At 41.5% G+C, this 21,387-nt stretch overlaps 1 protein-coding gene across 2 annotated transcripts in view; it reads left to right on the top strand.

Moving 5' to 3' along the window:
• The first annotated feature begins 5,651 nt into the window (after positions 1-5,651).
• The window catches only part of LOC121536721 (contactin-associated protein-like 5), a 114,839-nt gene continuing 99,103 nt past the window's right edge, over positions 5,652-21,387 (top strand). For both annotated transcript variants that reach the window (XM_041844178.2, XM_041844177.2), the window contains exon 1: positions 5,652-5,899. In XM_041844178.2, coding sequence (XP_041700112.2) covers positions 5,827-5,899 — 73 coding nt within the window. In that variant the 5' untranslated portion in view covers positions 5,652-5,826. The remainder of the gene's footprint in view (positions 5,900-21,387) is intronic.

The raw sequence follows: 21,387 nt of genomic DNA, 5'->3' as shown, positions 1-21,387 counted from the left end.
TCGTTCACAAAGGACTGGAAAACTGAGGGAGCATTCATCAAACCATAGGGCATCACCAGGTATTCATAATGCCCTGTGGTTGTGCTGAATGCTGTCTTCCACTCATCTCCCTCTCGGATACGCACCAGGTTGTACGCACTCCTGAGATCTAATTTGGTGAAGAAGCGCGCCCCATGCATTGATTCAATCACTGAAGGAATGAGGGGGAGAGGATAACAAAATCTTATCGTCTCCCTGTTCAGTGGTCGATAATCAATGCACGGGCGCAGACCTCCGTCCTTCATCTTCACAAAGAAGAAACTCGAGGAGGCGGGTGAAGTGGAGGGACATATATACCCCTGGCGCAGGGATTTAGTGACATATGTTTCCATAGCCACCGTTTCAGCCTGTGACATGGGGTATATATGACTCCTGGGAGGTACAGCTTCTACCCGGAGGTTTATCGCGCAATCCCCCACCCGATGAGGTGGTAATTTAGTAGCCTGCATTTTAGAGAACGCTTGCGCCAGATCTAGGTATTCAGGTGGAATGCGCACGGTGGAGGTAATGTCTGGACTTTCCACCGTGGTTGCACCAACGGAAACACCTAGACACCTACCCTGACACTCTCGCGACCACCCCGTGAGAACCATCTGCGGCCATGAGAAGGTGGGGTTGTGGAGTGCTAACCAAGGGATACCTAATACTACAGGAAAAGCAGGAGACTCAATAATGGGAAAAATAACCTGCTTACAATGATTCTCCAGGGTAATCATGGTGACTGGTGCAGTAACTTCCTTAACCAATCCGGACCCTAATGGTCGACTATCAAGTGCTCTGATGGGGCGTGGAATAGATAGGGGAATCAATGGAATGCCTATACGGTGTGCGAATGCCCTGTCCATAAAGTTCCCAGCTGCGCCTGAATCGACTAGCGCCTTACACTGGGGAACATCCATGTGCTCAGGAAAGGAGACAAGTATTTTACAGTGCGCAGCAGAGGGCTCTGAACGAGTGTGGGTGTTCGATACCTGGGGTGATGCGTGAGTGCCCTGCCTGCCGCCTCCAGGCCCAAAAGAACGTTGACTACGACGTGTGGTGGATTGTCCCTTCGTGCCACCAGAGTGGCACTGTCGCTCTCTCGGCCGGAGTGGCACTGAGTGGCACTGTCGCTCTCTCGGCCTCTGCTCTCTCGGCCGGCGGCTCCACCCAGCTCCATCGGCTCGAGGTCCGGGTCTTCCGGGGTGGAAACGGGCAGACCCCTACCAGGACGTCCTCTGGCTGCCAGCAGGTTGTCCAACCGAATGGCCATGTCCACCAGTTTATCGAAGGACAACATGGTGTCCCGGCAGGCTAGCTCCCGTCGGACGCCCTCCTGCAGATGGCACCGGAAATGGTCGATCAGGGCCCGCTCGTTCCACCCGGACCCCGCTGCCAGCATCCGGAACTCCAACGTGAAGTCCTGCGCAGTCCTTGTCCCCTGCCTCAGGTGGACCAGTCGCTCACCCGCCTCTCAACCCTCGGGCGCGTGGTCGAATACCTCCCGAAAGAGGCGAGCGAACTCCCTGTAGTCCTCCAACGCGGCTCCTCCTTCGTTCCACACCTCGTTGGCCCACTCCAGGGCTTTCCACAGAGGCAGGAAACGAGGACGGACACCTTCTCCCGCTCCGATGGTGCCGGCCTGATGCTGACGAAGTGAAGATCCAATTGGAGGAGCCGCTGTCCCCTCAAAATGCCCGTGGTCGGGATATCTGGATCCCTCCTGGTGCTGGGGTGTAGGTGGCTGGATCCGGTTGGCCAGCTGGTCTCGACAGATCGGGTCTGCTCCTCTCCAGGCTTTGGACGACTTTAAGAACCCGATCCATCACTTCCCCCAAGCTGGCCAGCATCGTGGAGTGCTCCTGGACCCGTGCCACGACTCCAGGCATGCGCTCTTCTCCCGCTGACTCCATAGCGGGTGGGTGATTCTGTGATGCGTGTGATAGAAGGAGTCAGGCGCAGGAGAGTAATACGCATGCAAAGAGTTTATTCCATCGATAAACAGTTGCGCAAGCATGCGACAACAAAACTCAGGCACAGGGAAAATATCTATCCTGGCAACAACATGGCAAGGGTAGCTCAACCGAGCTACACACAGCTCACTACAAATAATCACCCACACAGACAAGGAAGCAGAGGGAACACTTATACAATGACTAATTGGGGATAAGGACCAGGTGTGTGTGATTAATTAGACAAGACAAGTGGAGTGATGATAAATGGATCGGCAGCAGCTAGTAAGCCGGTGACGACGAACGCCAAAACCTGCCCGAACAAGGAGGGGAGGCAGCCTCGGCCGGAAGTCGTGACAGAAGCTTGAGGTTATTGAGCAAACTTTAACGGTCAACGACCTGCTCTATTGACTAGCGCCGTAACATGAGATTTTCAAACTAATAAAACAAACAAATTTATTAACGCAACATGTAAAGTGTTGGTCCCATGTTTCATGAGCTGAAATAAAAGATCCCAGAAATGTTCCATACGCACAAAAAGCGTATTTCGCTCAAATTTTGTGCACAAATAGTGAGCATTTCTTCTTTGCCAAGATAATCTATCCACCTGACAGATGTGGCATATCGAGAAGCTGATTAAACAGCATGAGCATTACACAGGTGCACCTTGTGCTGGGGACAATAAAAGGCCACAAAAAAAATCACACAACACAATGCCACAGACATCTCAAGTTTTGAGGGAGGGTGCAATTGGCCTGCTGACTGCAGGAATGTCCACCAGAGCTGTTACCAGAGAATTGAATTTTAATTTCTCTACCGAAAGCTGCCTCCATTGTCGTTTTAGAGAATTTGGCAGTACGTCCAACCGGCCTCACAACAGCAGAGCACGTGTATGGTGTCGTGTGAGCGAGTGGTTTGCTGATGTCAAGGTTGTGAACAGAGTGCCCCATGGTGGCGGTAGGATTATGGTATGGGCAGGCATAAGCTACGTACAATGAACACAATTGCATTTTATCAATGGCAATCTGAATGCACAGCGATACTGTGACGAGATCCTGGGGCCCATTGTGAGGCAAATTTTAAGGTGTCTGTGACCAACAGATGCTTATCTGTATTCCCAGTCATGTGAAATCCATAGATTAGGGCCTAATTTATTTATTTCAATTTACTGATTTCCTTATATGAACTGTAACTCTTAAATGAACTGTTGAATGTTGCGTATATATTTTTGTTCAGTGTAGATTCATGGCAGATGGAACAGTTATTGCTAGCGTCGTTGTACTGTACAAATTATCATCTCAAGTTTGGACAGTTCTACAAAACATCTTGAATGAAAAGGACTCTGTCTTTGCTAATGAACTGCACTCCTAATGCGGCATGCAATGCTCTCCCTGTAACCTCAGAAAGTGCCAATATCCATTATGGTGTACTCTAATCCATGGAAGAGTAGCATTTAGGTGCATTTAGACACAGACTGTGTAAACAGGCTGCTGATAAAAGCTGCTAAATTATACAATGCAGTGGACTTCCATTTAGCTATAATACATTTACAAACAATACTGTCAATGCATGGCTATTCCTATAGCCACCAAATATGGTCATCAATACTTACAGATGTATGATCTTAATTTGAGCCAGTTTGCTACAGCAGGAAAATAATCCTTCAGAAGAAGGAAATGTGAATTATTATGTGGATTATAATTAATGGACATTTTTGTAGGGGTTGATACATTTTTCAAGTCTGAAATTTCAAAGTGGAAATGACAAACAATAGAAGCGTTTTTAAACCTCAAATACACTACAAGTTTGCATTTCATGCTGTGCAGGAAAATTCTCAGCAACAAAAAAGTGATCAAATTAAGATCCTACATCGCTATGGCATCAAAGCTCACACCTTCATTGTTCAGTGGACAATAAACATCACACCTTTCCACACCTGACACAACACAAGGAGATATGTTCTGTAAATATCACCACACTAATACAGTATGTCAAGCACATGTAGGACTTATTGGCTTGTCCACTCCTGGTTCTGCATTGATTATACCAGACTCAAGTGATCTGCAGGAAAGCGGTAAAGTGAGGTAGAAGGGAGCGGTGGAGGACAGGTGGGAGAGCAGCTGTTCCCAGTGGGTACAGAGACATCAGCAAGACAGGGCAGATGGAGCCTCTCGACACCTCCAACAACACCATTTGCTTCAAACCAGAACAGGGCACACATGATGAATGGTTTTATTAATGCGTGACTATTGTGAAGATCAAATTAAATTAAGTCCGTAGCCATCTCTCTGATTACTATATATTCAATATATTCAGTATTAGGTCTTTCAATTTCCTTTGCAGTAGAACAGTCATTCACTAATAACCATTACAGGCATAGTGAGATGAGTCACTGTCATTAGTTCTACACAGCTCTTCGACATCAACCTAGTTTTCTCTATCCATTAGTCAATGATCAACCAACAAATCACAATTAATCAATCAACCACCCAATAAATCAGTAATTCAATCAACCAGCATGTCAATAAATCAAAAGTCAATCTAAAATAAAAGTACTGTTTTAACTCCTTGAGACAAGCCATTTTGTTTTCAGATCAGCAAAGAATTGACTGAACACTGAAGCCTGACAAAGGTGTGGTAGAATGGACCTACACATGTGGTGATTTTAGGGCTTTTTGGATGCATGTACTTTTTACTCTTTCTCATTCAATATTCAATTTGCCGCTACCTTGGAGACCTTAAAAGAAAGTATACATTTTTCATGGGGCACTTGTCAAGTGGAAATGGTGTTGAACCCGGTACCATATTTGTAGACCTGAGAAAGGTGACAAATATTGCCCTGTAATTTAATAGCACTTTAGTGTAGGCCTCATATCTTGACACCTGACATGAACCCCAGGGTTATGCATTGAGGAATAGAGGTGTTTGTCACCCTACCTACCCTACCTGTCGTGAATATTCTTTGCCCAAGTATCACCATATTGTTGTAAATTATCATCCGAAGAGGAAATCTGTTTTTAGATACAATAATAGAGACAGTAGTATTTGTGTGTTAGCTGGAGAAGTCGAAATAGACGGTAATCACCGCGAGACTGGAGGCTATCCACCGCTTGGTGACCGCCTGTGGGCAGAAGCAAATAAAGAGAGAGAAGGAAACACGCGTGTTTCTTTGTACCGTCTCTGTAGACTATGTAGTCTCAACATGTAAAACATACAGCCTGTGGCACAATATCTGGAGGGAAACTTAGAGAAACTGCAACATTAAGCCAAACAAGTGGGAGAGGTAGACATGAAGTGTTAATTTGAGCCAGGCCTGCTAGCAGCTTGGTCTTGTTTTGACTGCTGGCTGTGCTTTGTGAAGAATGCAGCATGCGGATCTGTCCATTGTTGTGGTGCTGAAATAGTGTGAACGGTAGTTGAGAGAGCGGCTGTAGCCCACATTTGCATACATCGCAAGCCCTCCGCAGTGCCCATTCCTCTTAAATGAGCCATATAACATTTAAAAACGTTCATAACTAATGCAAAATATGGCTTAATCGTACAGAATGTCTCAAAAATAAACTCGAAATGATTAAAGACGATTTATGTTTGTGAGACAGAGAGAGAGAGAGAGAGAGAGAGAGAGAGAGAGAGAGAGAGAGAGAGAGAGACGCACAGATGTGACGGAGATTTGGGAGCAGCAGCAGAGTAGAGGGTGCTGTGCGCGCTAGCAGACCTGCCTCTTGATGGTTCTGTAGTGAATAGGTGAAGTCGAAGCAGCTGGAATTATAGCACACTGCTCGGAAGTACGCGTCATCGGAGGTATTTTCACTCAGGATATACAGAAGCCTGGATATCTGTGGCGAGCAAGGTGGAAATGTCATCTCTGGCCATCGCCTTTATTCTCACTGTGCTTGGCGTTGTCAGTGCTTCGCTGGCGGCCAGTCACTGTAAGTAACTTGACAATACTACAACATACATTGTATTGAGAGAGTTGGTTCCTGTTTTCTAAGTTTGTATGACATTTTTCTTTCTCTCAGTCCTAAATCAGCAGAAATTGGAGCGTGGAATTCCAAACATGCCACCGCTACCGTCCCCAACATCTGATAACCTAAACTCAGTCAGATAAGCTACAGAGCGGGTTTGCAAAACGTGTCTTTGTCTCTACAATTGTAAACGGATCTAATCGATTGTTTTTAATACTCAGATTAATCAACACACTTCCTGTACTTGGGAGACTTGTTTTAGCACTTGAGTAAACATGTGTCGCATAGATCCATCTTTCTCACATTGCAGTGTTCTGTATTAACAGTAGGACCAACATTCGATTTTAAGTTTTCAACAACACTTTTCTATCTCGGGATTTGTGAAGCCCTTGTGAAAACCTAGAGCTGTATAGGACTGGGCACAGACGTCAATTCAACTTCTATTACATGTTGGTTCAGCATAATTTCATTAAAATGATATGGAAACAACGTTGATTCAACCAGTGTTTGCCCAATGGGATAAGCTGTTTTTATTTTATTAAATGTGTATATGCTACTGCTTCTTTGAGGGACCACACTCAAACACAATGCATGTGCATTATACCTACTACCTATGTGAACCCTATTCGACTAGAGGCCTATGCTGCTAGAGAAGCACAGCCTACCATGGTCATCAAACTTGCCAAGAGGAATGACAATTGCATTCTCAAGTGCAAATGCTTAGGCTACAATCGGTGTTACCATGTCTGCACTGTCACTAGAGGTCAGAATTAGTCTACTTAGGTGCAGGAAGCTCTTTGACCAGAGAATAGAATTGATCATTTTGAAGTGGAATGAGACAGTTCTGAACACTATATTCTCCAAGCTTTGAAAAATATGACATGGTTCCTCATCTGAAGAGTATACTGTATACGACAGATGTCACTTATGATTATCAGCATAAAAGGTCATCAGTAGAAATAATATCAATTCATAAGACATAGCTTATTTCAAACTGGTAGAGCACGGCGCTTGTAACGCCAGGGTAGTGGGTTCGATCCCCGGGACCACTCATACACAAAAATGTATGCACGCATGACTGTAAGTCGCTTTGGATAAAAGCATCTGCTAAATGGCATATTATTATTATATTATTGATAAATAAATACAATGGAATTAGCAATCAATCTCTGATATTGATTTGGTAGCACTGTAGCTTTACTGTCCGTACAATTCTTTGAAACCTTGTTTCAAACAGGGAGTTGTCTAAATGGCATTACTGTTTGCAACATTTAAGGTTGAGGCAAAAACTGTGCATTGGGTGCTTTGCTGCTAATGTTAGTGCCTGAGACCTGTTTAGTCTGTGACTTGGTACCCTATTTTCACCTACAGTAATGAATTAATGTGGTTGGTGGCAGCTGAATGTCTCCCGTCGGTCAGGCATTGTGTTGCAGTAGCTCTACCTGGTGCTGGAAGGCTGCCTGGCAGGCAGCCTGGCTGAGAGAGAGAGAGAGCAGGGGGAAACACTACAGTGTGTTTGTGCCTCACAGTTTGAACAGCCTGCTGCTCTTCTCTATTTGGATCAGAGTCTTATCAAGTGAAGCTTCAGTTTAATGGTCCTCCCAGACAGTGCTCTGATCATTATGGTTCATTCTCCCCATCCCTCCCCCTATTTTTAAAGCTTCAATTTCAACTCGAGGAATGTACTCAGCACAGGATGCATAGAAGAGTGGTTTCTCTGACATTAATATGCATATCAATGTTTTGGTCAATGATTCTTACAGTATGTTATCCTGACATGGTGTCTAACGGATTACTAAAGATGACTAAAGATAGCAAACTTTCACATTGCGGTTTAACCTTTCCTGTGTGTGTGTGTGTGTGTGTGTGTCTGTGTGTGTGTGTGTCTGTGTGTGTGTGTCTGTGTGTGTGTGTGTGTGTGTGTGACTGGTTGCATGCATGAGTACTGGTGCTGTGCATGTGTGTGGCTCATTTAATTTCATGGCCTAACAGTTCAATGACCTCGTCCATCAGTTGTGATAACTTCTCATCATCTCATCGTGTATTTATTCAAAGGATATGGACTTGAGTCAACTGTGTGCACCGACCTGAAGCATGACATTTCAAATGTTAGGAGAAGACCCTTTTGTTCGAGCTATTCATGGTTTACTATTAGTTTATATATTTTGTTTATAAATAAGTAATACAAAGTTAGGACATAAAAATAGTGCTTTACAATAAAGCACTTCTTTCGGTTGTGCTTTATAATAACTCCACGTAATAAAGCATGTATAATGGATTAGTAAATAATTTATTCATTATTTATTAATCATTACTCCCACATTTGTAATGTTAGTAACCTAGTTATTCACACATTTATAAACAACATTTGAAGTATTTTAAATAAATTTATATTATTACTCATAAGACGTTTTTTTAGTTAAGTATTTTTGCGTGGCCTTATATAAAGTGTGGGCTTTTTATATGGTCCCCTTTTGATGAGCTATTTATACTTTATACATACTTTATAAATGTTTTGAGTGACCAGTGTAATTTCTCACAAAAAGATGGACATGCCATTGGTAGAAAATTCCAGCACTACCTGATGCTCCTTAAGGTCTCAAAATAGGCCCTACAACATGTCAATGGTTAAACAATAAGCACACAATATTCTTTTGACATTTAAAAAAAAACATTTTTAGTCATTTAGCAGACGCTCTTATCCAGAGCGACTTACAGTTAGTGAGTGCATACATTTTTTTTTATACTGGCCCCCCGTGGGAAACGAACCCACAACCCTGTCGTTGCAAGCACCATGCTCTACAGGGGGCTACATAGAGGATGTTTAAGAAAATATATTGAACATTTTATTCCATAACATTCACACTGTTGTAATAGTGTGATGTGTAACTTCAGACAGACTCTATGCTGAGTAAAATAAAAATGTAATCTGAAAATGCTAACATAAGCGTTATGTTTCTCCCAAAACCAAAGTGTGGATTGCAGCAGTCACTCCTTAGAGTCTAATATCTGAATACATTATTTCGCTGAACAATCCCATTACGTTTAAAGAGAAAAACGAAAAACGACACTGGATTCAAAACTTAGAGTTTTTCAATTAAAAGTATTACACAAAATTCTTGCAACCAATAGAATGTTATATATGGGTGATACAACCATCCCAGCTCTGCAGATTTTGCTGTGAAGATACAGAATCTTTAGATCAATTGTTTTGGTACTGTCCATATGTAGCTTGTTTTTGGTCGCATGTTCAGGAGTGGCTGAAGAATTGCAACATTTACCTGGCGCTAACTCTGCAAATAGCACTGCTGGGTGATTTAAAAAGTCATAGTCAATCAATCAATAATATAAAAATACTTTTAGCAAAAATGTTTATCTTTAATTTACAATCTGTAGAAACTATGATAATTGAAATGTTCAGAACTTTTGTGAAACATCACAGCACAGTTGAAAAATATGTCGCAAATAGAAATCAAAACTGGATGGTGTTCAGAGATGGATGGGAGGGGTTGAGTGGAGCTGAAGGATGGGACTAAAAACAAACAAAAAGATAACTATTGTAAAATATGCTGTGTCCGTAAAACGTATATATTATGTATAAGCTGGAAGTAGAATCCTAAGTGTTGTTGTCCATTCGTTTACGCCAATTAGGGGAGGGGTGGTGGGGTTAGGGGAAAATAATAAAGGAAAACATATAACACATTATAAATATACACTACCAGTTAAAAGTTTGGACACACCTACTCATTCAAGGGTTTTTCTTTATTTGTAAAAATTTTTACATTGTAGAATAATAGTGAAGACATCAAAACTATTAAATAACACATATGGAATCATGTAGTAACCAAAAAAGTGTTAAACAAGTCAAAATATATTTTATATTTGAGATTCTTCAAATAGGCCACACAAAATGACTTAACTAATGATTAGTAAATGGTTTATAAGGACCTATATTAAACATATTACAATTGGAGTGATGATTAATAAATAATGTTCTATTTACTAATCCATTATAAATGCTTTATTACATGGAGTTATAATGAAGTGCTACCCTTTTTTCACAATTAACCATTCAACGCGGTAAGGTTCAAAGGCATCTACAGACCTTACAGCAGCACCGCGCACATACCGTCATTTGATCCACTGCTACCATTCATGTGTTTTGGTGCAAGAGATTTGTTTTCCATCCTCCTCTTCATCTGTAAATATTCCATTGCAGTTGTAGTCCATTGTAGGAAAATTATTTAATCCAATGGTTCTCTGTAGCTCAACTGGTAGAGCACAGCGCTTGTAACGCCAGGGTAGTGGGTTCGATCCCCGGGATCACCCATACACAAAAAATTTATGCACGCATGACTGTAAGTCGCTTTGGATAAAAGCGTCTGCTAAATGGCATTTTATTGATATTATATTATGAACTAATCCAATCTCCTCGAGAGGTAAATTCTTACTTTTCTTCTTACTTTTTAAACATTATTTTTGGCTAATCTATTTAAAAAATGTTGATAGCCACTCTTGCACATGTGGGATTTCAGATGGTAATAAACATGTGCAAAACTTGACCGGTTTCCTGATGTAGATATTTGGTTGGGTCTTTTAGCAAGAATTTCATACAGGCAGATGTAATCACTGTAGGTGCGTATCATAATTCCAACAGTGATCACAATAATAACTGTATGCTGTCCATGCCTGTGTATTGCTACTGCGTACACACATGACCGATCACGCATAACCCAACATGACCCAACATAAAGTGCACCTTGTGTACAAATTAAGTGGAATATACAAAGGCAAACTATAGACAACACAACACAACAACCATATAAGTAGGCCGAAATGGCTCCTACAGTTAAAAACAAAATATTGTTTAGCTTAGCCATCCAAAATGTTTTGGTGCATCCAGTTTTTGTAATGTTTGGTCAAAAAGCTTAAATGTAAGGTGGCCAAAACAGGTATGGGCATGGGCAATGGACATAAATAGACATGTATTATAGTTTTGCTTAGTCTATACGGGGTGAATCAAAACACAAGTCTGATCAATCATTCATGAACTTTCTGCATTCATATCAAATGTACTCTGTGATGAGGATTGACAAGCTGCTCAGAGATAAAACAGCTAGATTATCCTAGAGGACAAGCAAATAACTGTTCTCATATTTACCTTTGAGAAACAAAAGGAGAAGCCAGATATCCATCATGGGTGGTTTGTGTGGCCCCTGTGACAGAGACAATGGCAGCCACATCCTCTCAGAGGAGCCTGTTGCCACAAGAAAAGGGCAACCAGTGAAGAACAAACACCATTGTAAATACAACCCATATTTACAGTATGTTTATTTATATTCTCTTTTGTACTTCAACTATTTGTACATTGTTACAACACTGTAGACAGCCATAATATAACATTTGAAATGTCTCTATTCTTTTGAAATGTTTGTGAGTGTAATGTTTACTGTTAATTTCTGATTGTTTATTTCACATTTCACTTGCTTTGGCAATGTAAACATATGTTTCCCATGTCAATAAAGCCCTTTGAACTGGATTGAATTGAAATTGAGAGAGAGAAGTGTCTCTCTTACAGTAGCTGTGATAGAAGCAAGTTTATCATTGTGTGTAATGGGATTAATAGAGGCTCAACATAAGCTGTGTTGGGTTGACTAGGCCAATATTAATATTTGGGCCAATCTTGTTTAGGGCCGCCACACTAGCAGTAGAGTAAACAATCCTCTCATATGAACTTCTTTATACTAGAACTTGGACTGTCTGATTGCAAATGGCATAGGCTATTACAAAGTATATCTAAAGATTGAAAACCAGGAGAGGATTTTATTCTGACATTATACTGTAAGTGAGCACTCAAAAGGTTAAAACAGTATATGTAATGGGATTCACTATATTTGTGAAAGCAGTGGCTAATTTTACATTTCCTAATACATCCCCACTCTCTGTGGGGGATTGTGGACTTTTGACCAAAGCATTAGTGTAATAGAGTCTTTTACCTCAACTTTTCTATGAGGTCAAACATGTTAGGTGTTTTAAATGGAGTCACCCTGCTGGGAGGGAGAGTACGGTTGTGAGGGTTGCCTTGGGCAAGGAACAGCAGCGGGGGGGGGGACGGGTTCCATTAAAAAAACTCATACTGATAGTAGAACCTATGACATACTTCCCTAGGGTCTGGCTACAGCATATTGCTCCAGATCCTGTCAATACCGTGGGGAAATGGGTCTTGACAACCCACACAAAGTCAAAGGGATTTATACAAGAGCACATTAGACACACACCTACACCTACACACACACACACGCACACAACTACATACACATACACCTACACATGCACACACCTACAGCCATGAAATAAGCGCGTGCATGCGAACACACAAAGACTGTCAGACATAGCAAGCCAGCCAACCTTTGAAACCCTCTAAAATGTAAATGAATACCTCTTATCGTAGATAGACCATATCACCGCACACAGCGGAGGCAGTTACAGTATGAATGACCTTGCGAGGGAAGACAAAGACAATAGCAGTGGCATGTGGCCGTAATTCTCTCTTTACCCATGCTAATTTAGTCCAGGTGTTTCTATAGGGGTCATTTAAACCAGGGAGTGATTGGTCAATTTAGAGATGAATGAAACAACTTTGAGAGATAGCCGTGTTCTGAATTGCCCTCTAAAAAGCCCCATCACTCGCCCCTTTTGCTCTTCTCCAGATCTCCAAGACAGATGAGGATCCATTATGTGATCAGGGAGTTAGGAGGAGGACAAAATGTCACTATAAATTACGCAGAGGGATGTTGTTGTGGTGTTGTTTAATTACGATGGGGACATTCCTATCAGCTGATGTGCTATATTTTCAAAATGATAATCAGCTGTTGACCTGGTGCTGAAGAAGACATTGTGATAAACCATTATCATCATCAGGATCATGATAGTCTACCTCACCATGGCTAGCCTTCTGCCAGGATCACAGATAATGCAGATTATGATACGCCTCGGGGGGCATTAAAATGTTTGCGTTGGCAAGACACAAAGAACAGGACAGTGATACAGTTGGCAGGGAAAATAGAGCTGGCTTTATCCTAAAGGGGTTTCTATCTAAATCCATTACAAACACAACTGTTCTGGATAAACTCACAGCCGTAACTGCCTCTTTCTCACTGACTAGAGTTCATGTCTTCCTCTACCAGATTTATTCTTTTTGAACGGTTCAGCCCCCACTGTTCGAAACCATTGCTTTTTGTATTAATGAGAACGTGGCTATTATTTCGCTTGAGTTTGACTTATTGCAGCTGTTCCGGCTGAATTGAGTACTAAAGCAAAGAGAGGTAGAGTGAAAAGCTTTTTCTTCCTCTCCCAGAGCTCGTGATCAAATTAGAGTTCTATTTTCTTTCATAAGTTTTTGCTAGTGCCTGGTCCGCTATGTATTACCCTAGGCTTTGGATTATGGTTTGATATATTGTGTAAGATGACAATTCAAGTAAATTGTGCTTTCTTTTCAATAGGTCTGCAGGGCAGACTGTTATTGCTGTTCTGTTCTGATTTATCACACTTGATGAAGTGTTAAGACTAAACTCAATTTGTCTGTAACACAACGACCCACACACACAAAAGAGCATTTACATGTTCATTGCTGTGAGCTAGTTTATAATTAGTATATTTTTGTTAAAACTAGTTTCCTTTTTATTACATAGCTGTGTCTTCAAGTTGCCACAGTCTGAGTAATATACAGAGCGTGAGTGGGAGAGATTAGCTGTTTCCAGTTAAATTAGTACCCATATATGACATGCTTTTTTCATCTTCCAATGTGTGGAAGATAACATTGTAGGCCAGCTCTGGTCAGCTGAGGGCAACTCACCCCACGGTTGTGTTTTCTCATTAAGCTGGTGTTTCATGTGATAACGTCTAATGATGAATCGCTACAAATTATGGCAACCTGAAAATAAATTATCCACTTGCATCAACTTCAGCAATTTGCATGCATTGACAGTAATCACCACACGTAAGATACGTTTCTCTCTTTTTGAAGGTGCCCCAATTAATTAATACTATAGAATCACAGTTCAATTTAGCTATAATGGGGTCTCAGTTACACCACTTCTGAGTGTGCTCACACTCACTCATACACGCGCAGACACACACAGCAGACACACACGCACAGAAACAAACACACGCGCACACACACACTATCTATTTGACAAATGTGGCGCCAGTGGAGGTCTTTGCATTTACGGTCTATTCACTCCTACACTGATGGAACACCATTCTCCATCTATTGAGTCCTATACATTTGCTGTAAATAGTAGTCTATTCATATGCTTTCAAATCTAATGAATTCATGGCATTTAGTAACTAACCACAGAGTAAAAATTCCCACAAATCTGTTTTTAAAAGATATAAGCAGAAATAAAGACTTTGTAAAGCCAAAAAATAGTAAGAGTTTATATTTGATCCAGTAATCCATTTTTGTTTGAACATATTTGGGGACATTTTTGCAGTCAAGATGACACTGTAGCGGTGGTGTAATCCCAACTGGCCAGGCAGTCCCAGATGCTCCTTCTGTATCCTTTGGTCTTTAATGCAGGACACTTAATCAATTACTATGAAGTAGGGTTGGGCGGTATCCAGATTTTCATACCATCATACCGTTTCTGGACCATACTGGGGTATACGGTATTACCGGAAGTGCACACAAGGGGCGCTATTTAATTGTTTTATTTTATTATTATTATTGCATTTTTTACCCAGAAAACAATTTAGGCAACAGGGAACTTGATCCAGGAGGCGATTGAATGTTGCTGTGGGGTTGCGTGCTATGCCACAGCTTTTATTTTTTTTGCGGTATTGATAATCTTACCGTCGGTATTTCGAAATAACCCAGTATACGATATAAACAGTGTATCGCTCAAGCCTACAGTAAAGTACACTTTTCACTGCATAAATCCACACAGCGCCCCTCCACTGTAACTTAAGGCCGCCATGCGTAACCTACAGATCATAACCGTAATAACCTTTTACTGCAGTGGGCTAAATCAGGGTCACACAGAATGTTTCTTGGTAGTCTTAAACAAATCTACTTTGAAACAAAAGTATACACCTCACACATATGGTTATGGGCTTAAAAAAAGAAGACACCTGTCAGATATAGAGTTGAAATGTATTACGTTTTGAGTTTGCATCCCAATATTACACGTTATATACATCACAGAAGACTGAAATATAACAAAACCGTTTGACATAGAAACACCGGATCTTCTGTGGGCTATTATGAAAAATATTAATAACATTCCACCCATGAGGCCACTAGAGGGCGATTTGATCATTTGACTGCAGGAAAGTTATGCCTTTGCATACTGTACCATAGAGATTTATACGTGTGCGGTTATCTACAGCTTCAAATAGTGTACATTCTATACATGATTTACAGTATACCTATTTAGATTTTGGGGTTGCCACACGATATTAGCACCATGTATTCTAATATCTGTGATATTATTCCAGTGTATTTAAGTGTGAGTGTGCTGGCAGACATTTCTACAGGAAACAGAGAAGGATGTAGTGTCAGACCCACCATCTGGGGCTGCTGGGATACATTATTCTCTTTCAATGGGAGTCCCTCTCCTTCAGTCTAGTATTCAGTTGGGGCTAATCTTCCACTAACCCCTGGTTGCTGACTTCCAGTGAGGGCTAATGTGTGGGGTCACTTGGGACCAACTAGGATCCAGATTTGTTCCCAGCACTGGGGCCGTTCAGTGGAAGTGAGGCAGGACCACCTGGAGTGTCAAATATGATTGGAATTACCACCCTGGAATCAATGTGGCTATGGTTGAGAAGGTTTGCTAAATTTAATGGTAAAAATAGTAACTTCTGTGATATTTTGTGATATTCGTTCTCCCATCCTATCGACACCTCATGGATATCTGAGGCAGGTCTGAGTTCGGGTGAACTGACGTTAACATTTAGTATAAAAAAACAAGAAAACGTTGGCATATAGTCTGTGGAAGAAATAAATAACAGTTTGAACATCTGACTCACTAGAGAAAGAACCTCAGCTATCCTGTGAAAATAGGGCAATTTGTTACCGTAAATTAGTCTGGTTTCATTGTAGGGCAATGTTTGTTTGGTGTCTGAGAAGCTTGCTAATGAGCAAAGAGAGTTGAGAGATCTGTTGATAAGCACTGTCAAAAAGACGAATGGGCCCATGATATCAGGAGGAGATCAAAGCCGTCATCAGGACAGATAAAGAAGCTGGAGCCAAAGGCAAAAATTGGCATCACTGGTTTAAAAATGGGTCATAAACAATATTTATTTCAGCCTCTAAAAGTACTTAGTACTTTTCTCCTGGTTGAATTTAGGCCGACTAGTATTAAACCCAGTTTAGTTGGCATATCATTGTTAGTCATCCGTATATACAGTGGGGAAAAAAGTATTTAGTCAGCCACCAATTGTGCAAGTTCTCCCACTTAAAAAGATGAGAGAGGCCTGTAATTTTCATCATAGGTACACGTCAACTATGACAGACAAATTGAGATTTTTTTTCTCCAGAATATCACATTGTAGGGTTTTTAATGAATTTATTTGCAAATTATGGTGGAAAATAAGTATTTGGTCACCTACAAACAAGCAAGATTTCTGTCTCTCACAGACCTGTAACTTCTTCTTTAAGAGGCTCCTCTGTCCTCCACTCGTTACCTGTATTAATGGCACCTGTTTGAACTTGTTATCAGTATAAAAGACACCTGTCCACAACCTCAAACAGTCACACTCCAAACTCCACTATGGCCAAGACCAAAGAGCTGTCAAAGGACACCAGAAACAAAATTGTAGACCTGCACCAGGCTGGGAAGACTGAATCTGCAATAGGTAAGCAGCTTGGTTTGAAGAAATCAACTGTGGGAGCAATTATTAGGAAATGGAAGACATACAAGACCACTGATAATCTCCCTTGATCTGGGGCTCCATGCAAGATCTCACCCCGTGGGGTCAAAATGATCACAAGTACGGTGAGCAAAAATCCAAGAACCACACGGGGGGACCTAGTGAATGACCTGCAGAGAGCTGGGACCAAAGTAACAAAGCCTACCATCAGTAACACACTACGCCGCCAGGGACTCAAATCCTGCAGTGCCAGACGTGTCCCCCTGCTTAAGCCAGTACATGTCCAGGCCCGTCTGAAGTTTGCTAGAGTGCATTTGGATGATCCAGAAGAGGATTGGGAGACTGTCATATGGTCAGATGAAACCAAAATAGAACCTTTTGGTAAAAACTCAAGTCGTCGTGTTTGGAGGACAAAGAATGCTGAGTTGCATCCAAAGAACACCATACCTACTGTGAAGCATGGGGGTGGAAACATCATGCTTTGGGGCTGATTTTCTGCAAAGGGACCAGGACGACTGATCCGTGTAAAGGAAAGAATGAATGGGGCCATGTATCGTGAGATTTTGAGTGAAAACCTCCTTCCATCAGCAAGGGCATTGAAGATGAAACGTGGCTGGGTCTTTCAGCATGACAATGATCCCAAACACACCGCCCGGGCAAAGAAGGAGTGGCTTCGTAAGAAGCATTTCAAGGTCCTGGAGTGGCCTAGCCAGTCTCCAGATCTCAACCCCATAGAAAATCTTTGGAGGGAGTTGAAAGTCCCTGTTGCCCAGCGACAACCCCAAAACATCACTGCTCTAGAGGAGATCTGCATGGAGGAATGGGCCAAAATACCAGCAACAGTGTGTGAAAACCTTGTGAAGACTTACAGAAAACGTTTGACCTGTGTCATTGCCAACAAAGGGTATATAACAAAGTATTGAGAAACTTTTGTTATTGACCAAATACTTATTTTCCACCATAATTTGCAAATAAATTCATTAAAAATCCTACAATGTGATTTTCTGGACCTTTGATGAAAATTACAGGCCTCTCTCATCTTTTTAAGTGGGAGAACTTGCACAATTGGTGGCTGACTAAATACTTTTTTTCCCCACTGTATATATATTTAGTATTCAGCTCACAAACTACCTTGCAGCCTTTATGCCCTTCAGTCTGTGTTTGATTCATTACTGGTGAGTTCATATGAAACAATGTCTTGCCCTCAGCAATATGTATACTATACTTCAGACAGTCCTCTCCAGGCTAACAGACTGTATTTGGGATTATGTCTTCAGGGATTTGTTTGACTGCATCAGAAGCAGCACTTGATTTGAGTATGTAACTACTGTAAACTCATATTTCAGGTGGAGAAGTAGACTACTTGCATCTGAAGTTGGCAATTCCTAAATAATCCATCAAATTCCACTTCAGCTATCAACCCATTTAATCTGTTTGCTTTTAGTATTGTGTCAACTCAACAAATCCCTTTCTGACTAAACTCCAACAGGCGAATCCCTTCATTAGCCTTTATTCAGAGAAGGGATGGTCATTTTGGATTTGAATTAATACCAGCCCTTCTGTTCCAAGTCTAACAGGCAGACAAGAATAGCACAGTTCAGTGCTGCTCAGTCCAGTGCTGCTGCCTAAAACCTTCTATTACAGTACAATGCTCCAGCCTTCCTCCATCAGCCTCAATGTGCTGACTGCAGGGAAATGTAATTATGCGACCACCGATGGTTTGAGCTGAGTCACCGCTGCAGTTGGGGCTCTCTTCTAGTCCTGCCACAGGGGCGGGATAGAGTGTTTAACCATGTGCTTGGACACATGTTGTGCTGTAGTGATGACGGGATTGTATTGTTGACACTGCACATGCAACTTGTTAAGTTACTATAATACCTGTGTAGTAAAAATGTAATTATACCAACAACATGTTATAAACAGCTGTTTTTGTTGTGGAAGTGGAATAGAAACTGTACCTTATTTCAGTTGTTTAATAATAAAGGAAGTGTTACCAAAGATGTAAATTAGGTAATCTGACAGAACATGCGTCCATACTGTAGATGAACTGTATGTGCCATCCTAAACCAGGTTGTTTACTTGGAACTTGACCTGTGAGAAAAACAAGTACTTATCTATTTAAAGTAAAATATTATGTATTCCTGATCCTATTTCACTAAACCTTGATCCTCTTACATGATGTTGATGTGAAGATGTAAATCCTGCAGAGCAGTGGCAGGCATCTCAGCTCAGAGAGTAGCAGAGGGAGATAGAGGGGCAGAGTGTGAGATAGGCAGGGAGAGAAAGCAAACAGCCAACATGCACAGTAGCCTACAGCATACCACAGACTAAAGAGGAGAGTGTCAACATCAAAATCCCTTCAGAGCACATTGGCACTTGCAGCAGTGATGTGCGTAATGTACATTGGCAGATATCTCACTGCCCGACTGTATCTGGGTCTTAAAAAATGGCTTGATCCACTCAGCATCAGAGACATCTGCTGGCGAGTGATCTGAGTGCCGTCAAATCAGGTCAGATGAGATCCAGTGGTCCAAACTATGCAAACAGGCTTAATGCTGTCTGTTTTCTAACATAACATTGTTGTCTACTAGATGAGTGGTCATTAGCCAATGCAGATGTTTCCAGGAGGAGAGCTCCAACATGGAGACGGCATCCGAAACAAGAAAGAAATCGATGAATGAGTCACTGATGGAGAAAGTACAGTGGTCATTATAATCAAGCTGTTGCCAGTTCTTTTTATGTCCTGGGATCCTCTTTAGCAGCCACACAGTAATGCTCCAGGAGCCACACTGCTCAGTGGAAACAACATAGGAGAGTTGTGGTGCAGTAGCTAGCTAAGTGAAGGAGCTCCACCCCACTCACTGCTCTTATTGGGGCCTGGCAGGCAGGGCTGGATCATTGGAAGCTGAGGCCGACACGTTCAGATCACTGGACTCTTAATGTCCTTCTGCCTGGTTGAAGTGATCTAATCTCACACTGATGGATTAGGAGAACATGACAAGTGTTCGTGCAGGATGCCACCGGTTCCGCCTATAACTCAACTCAATTTGGATTTATGATTCAGTTAACGTGCACGCCACAATCTGACTGAATGATACAATGAATGTCATGTTATCAGGTTTATCTTTGGCCGATATTGTCGTTATCTAAAAGCTGTGGTAATTTGAGTTTTATTTAAGTTTTAATGAGCCCTGCTTCAGGTGTTAATCTCTAGATGATTTTCAGGCCTCAGAAAGCAGGTAATAGGCTAATCAAAGCCGGTGGGTGATTTGTAGAACCAGCGGAGAAAATCAATCTCAGGATTTAATGGGGGTAGAAAATAGTTTGATTTCATATAACCGCTCATTGATTTAAAAGGTTAGACGTCATTATCCATGAATCCACAAACTACAGTATAATGTTACCTGGTTGCCTTGTATTTGCCTATAGTAGCGTGTACTAGAAAATGTTTATTCAGTCGCATATTTCTGTTGTTTTAAAGACATGGAGGAGATATTCAGCTACTCCTGAAGGACAATGGAAGTTCAGCAAAATAGTATTGGTTTATTATTTAAAATCTATTTTTATCTCCAATTCATGCGCCTTGGTTGGACTGTATGGTAGCAGCAGCATTCGTTTTCCTTTTGTCTTAAATCTGTGCAGACAGGAAGATATAACAATGCTTTTTGGCAATGATATGAAAGACACCTAAGGGTCAAGGAGATGTTTTTAATCAGAAAAGTAATTGTTGCAAATGTAACCCTCTGGGGGTGTTTTGTGGAGATTTGCTATAGAAACGACTGCGTGAAATATATATTAAATATATTAAAATTAAAATGGATTTCATGACCTGCATCAGCAGTGGGCTGGGTTGACTAAGAATTCCCTTGAGTAAATATTGCTATTCTATTCTCTTTATCATTTAATTTTTCCCTCTCAAGGCCATTGACTCCTGTGAGAGTCGTAGATGGAGAGGTAGCTGCCGCTGTGCGCTGCTGAGAGCTTAGTGGAAATGTGTTTGCAATTACATGCAAATTCCCCAGAAAGGTCAAGAAACGTCAAACCTTACAGTAGTTAACATCGCTAGCTATATCAGCCTTTCATCTATGCTACAATAGTAATATGCTAAGACAGAGAACTGAAAGTAAAACATGGTGTAGAGTATTACACAACTCAGAAGAACGATTCTAAAGACTACTGTATATTCTGAAGCAGTTGAGTTTATTCTTCTGAAAAAGCAATGGATCACTGAATCCCTGTTTTTTTTTTCTCCCTCTCCACAACCTTTGTTCAGAAGGGGCCGAGACCTTGAGAGAGAAGTGTCTGGCTGCAAGTGCCAGAATAGGCCTCATTTTAAAGATAGCTGGTGATCCACAGTGTGTCAGAGCCTGCAAAGCCATGCTGTGCAGCTTGCCCCCAGTCTTTAGAGTCCACAGGCAGTCGCACACAAATCAAATCAAATCAAATGTTATTTGTCACATACACGTGTTTAGCAGATGTTATTGCGTGTGTAGCGAAATGCTTGTGCTTCTAGCTCCGCCAGTGCAGTAATATCTAACAAGTAATATCTAACAATTTCACAACATATACCCAAAAAA

This window comes from Coregonus clupeaformis, chromosome 23 (assembly GCF_020615455.1).
Source record: "Coregonus clupeaformis isolate EN_2021a chromosome 23, ASM2061545v1, whole genome shotgun sequence".
Taxonomy (NCBI): Eukaryota; Metazoa; Chordata; class Actinopteri; order Salmoniformes; family Salmonidae; genus Coregonus; species Coregonus clupeaformis.
Note: the sequence above shows the minus strand (reverse complement) of the source record. Positions and strands in the feature narration are given on the sequence as shown.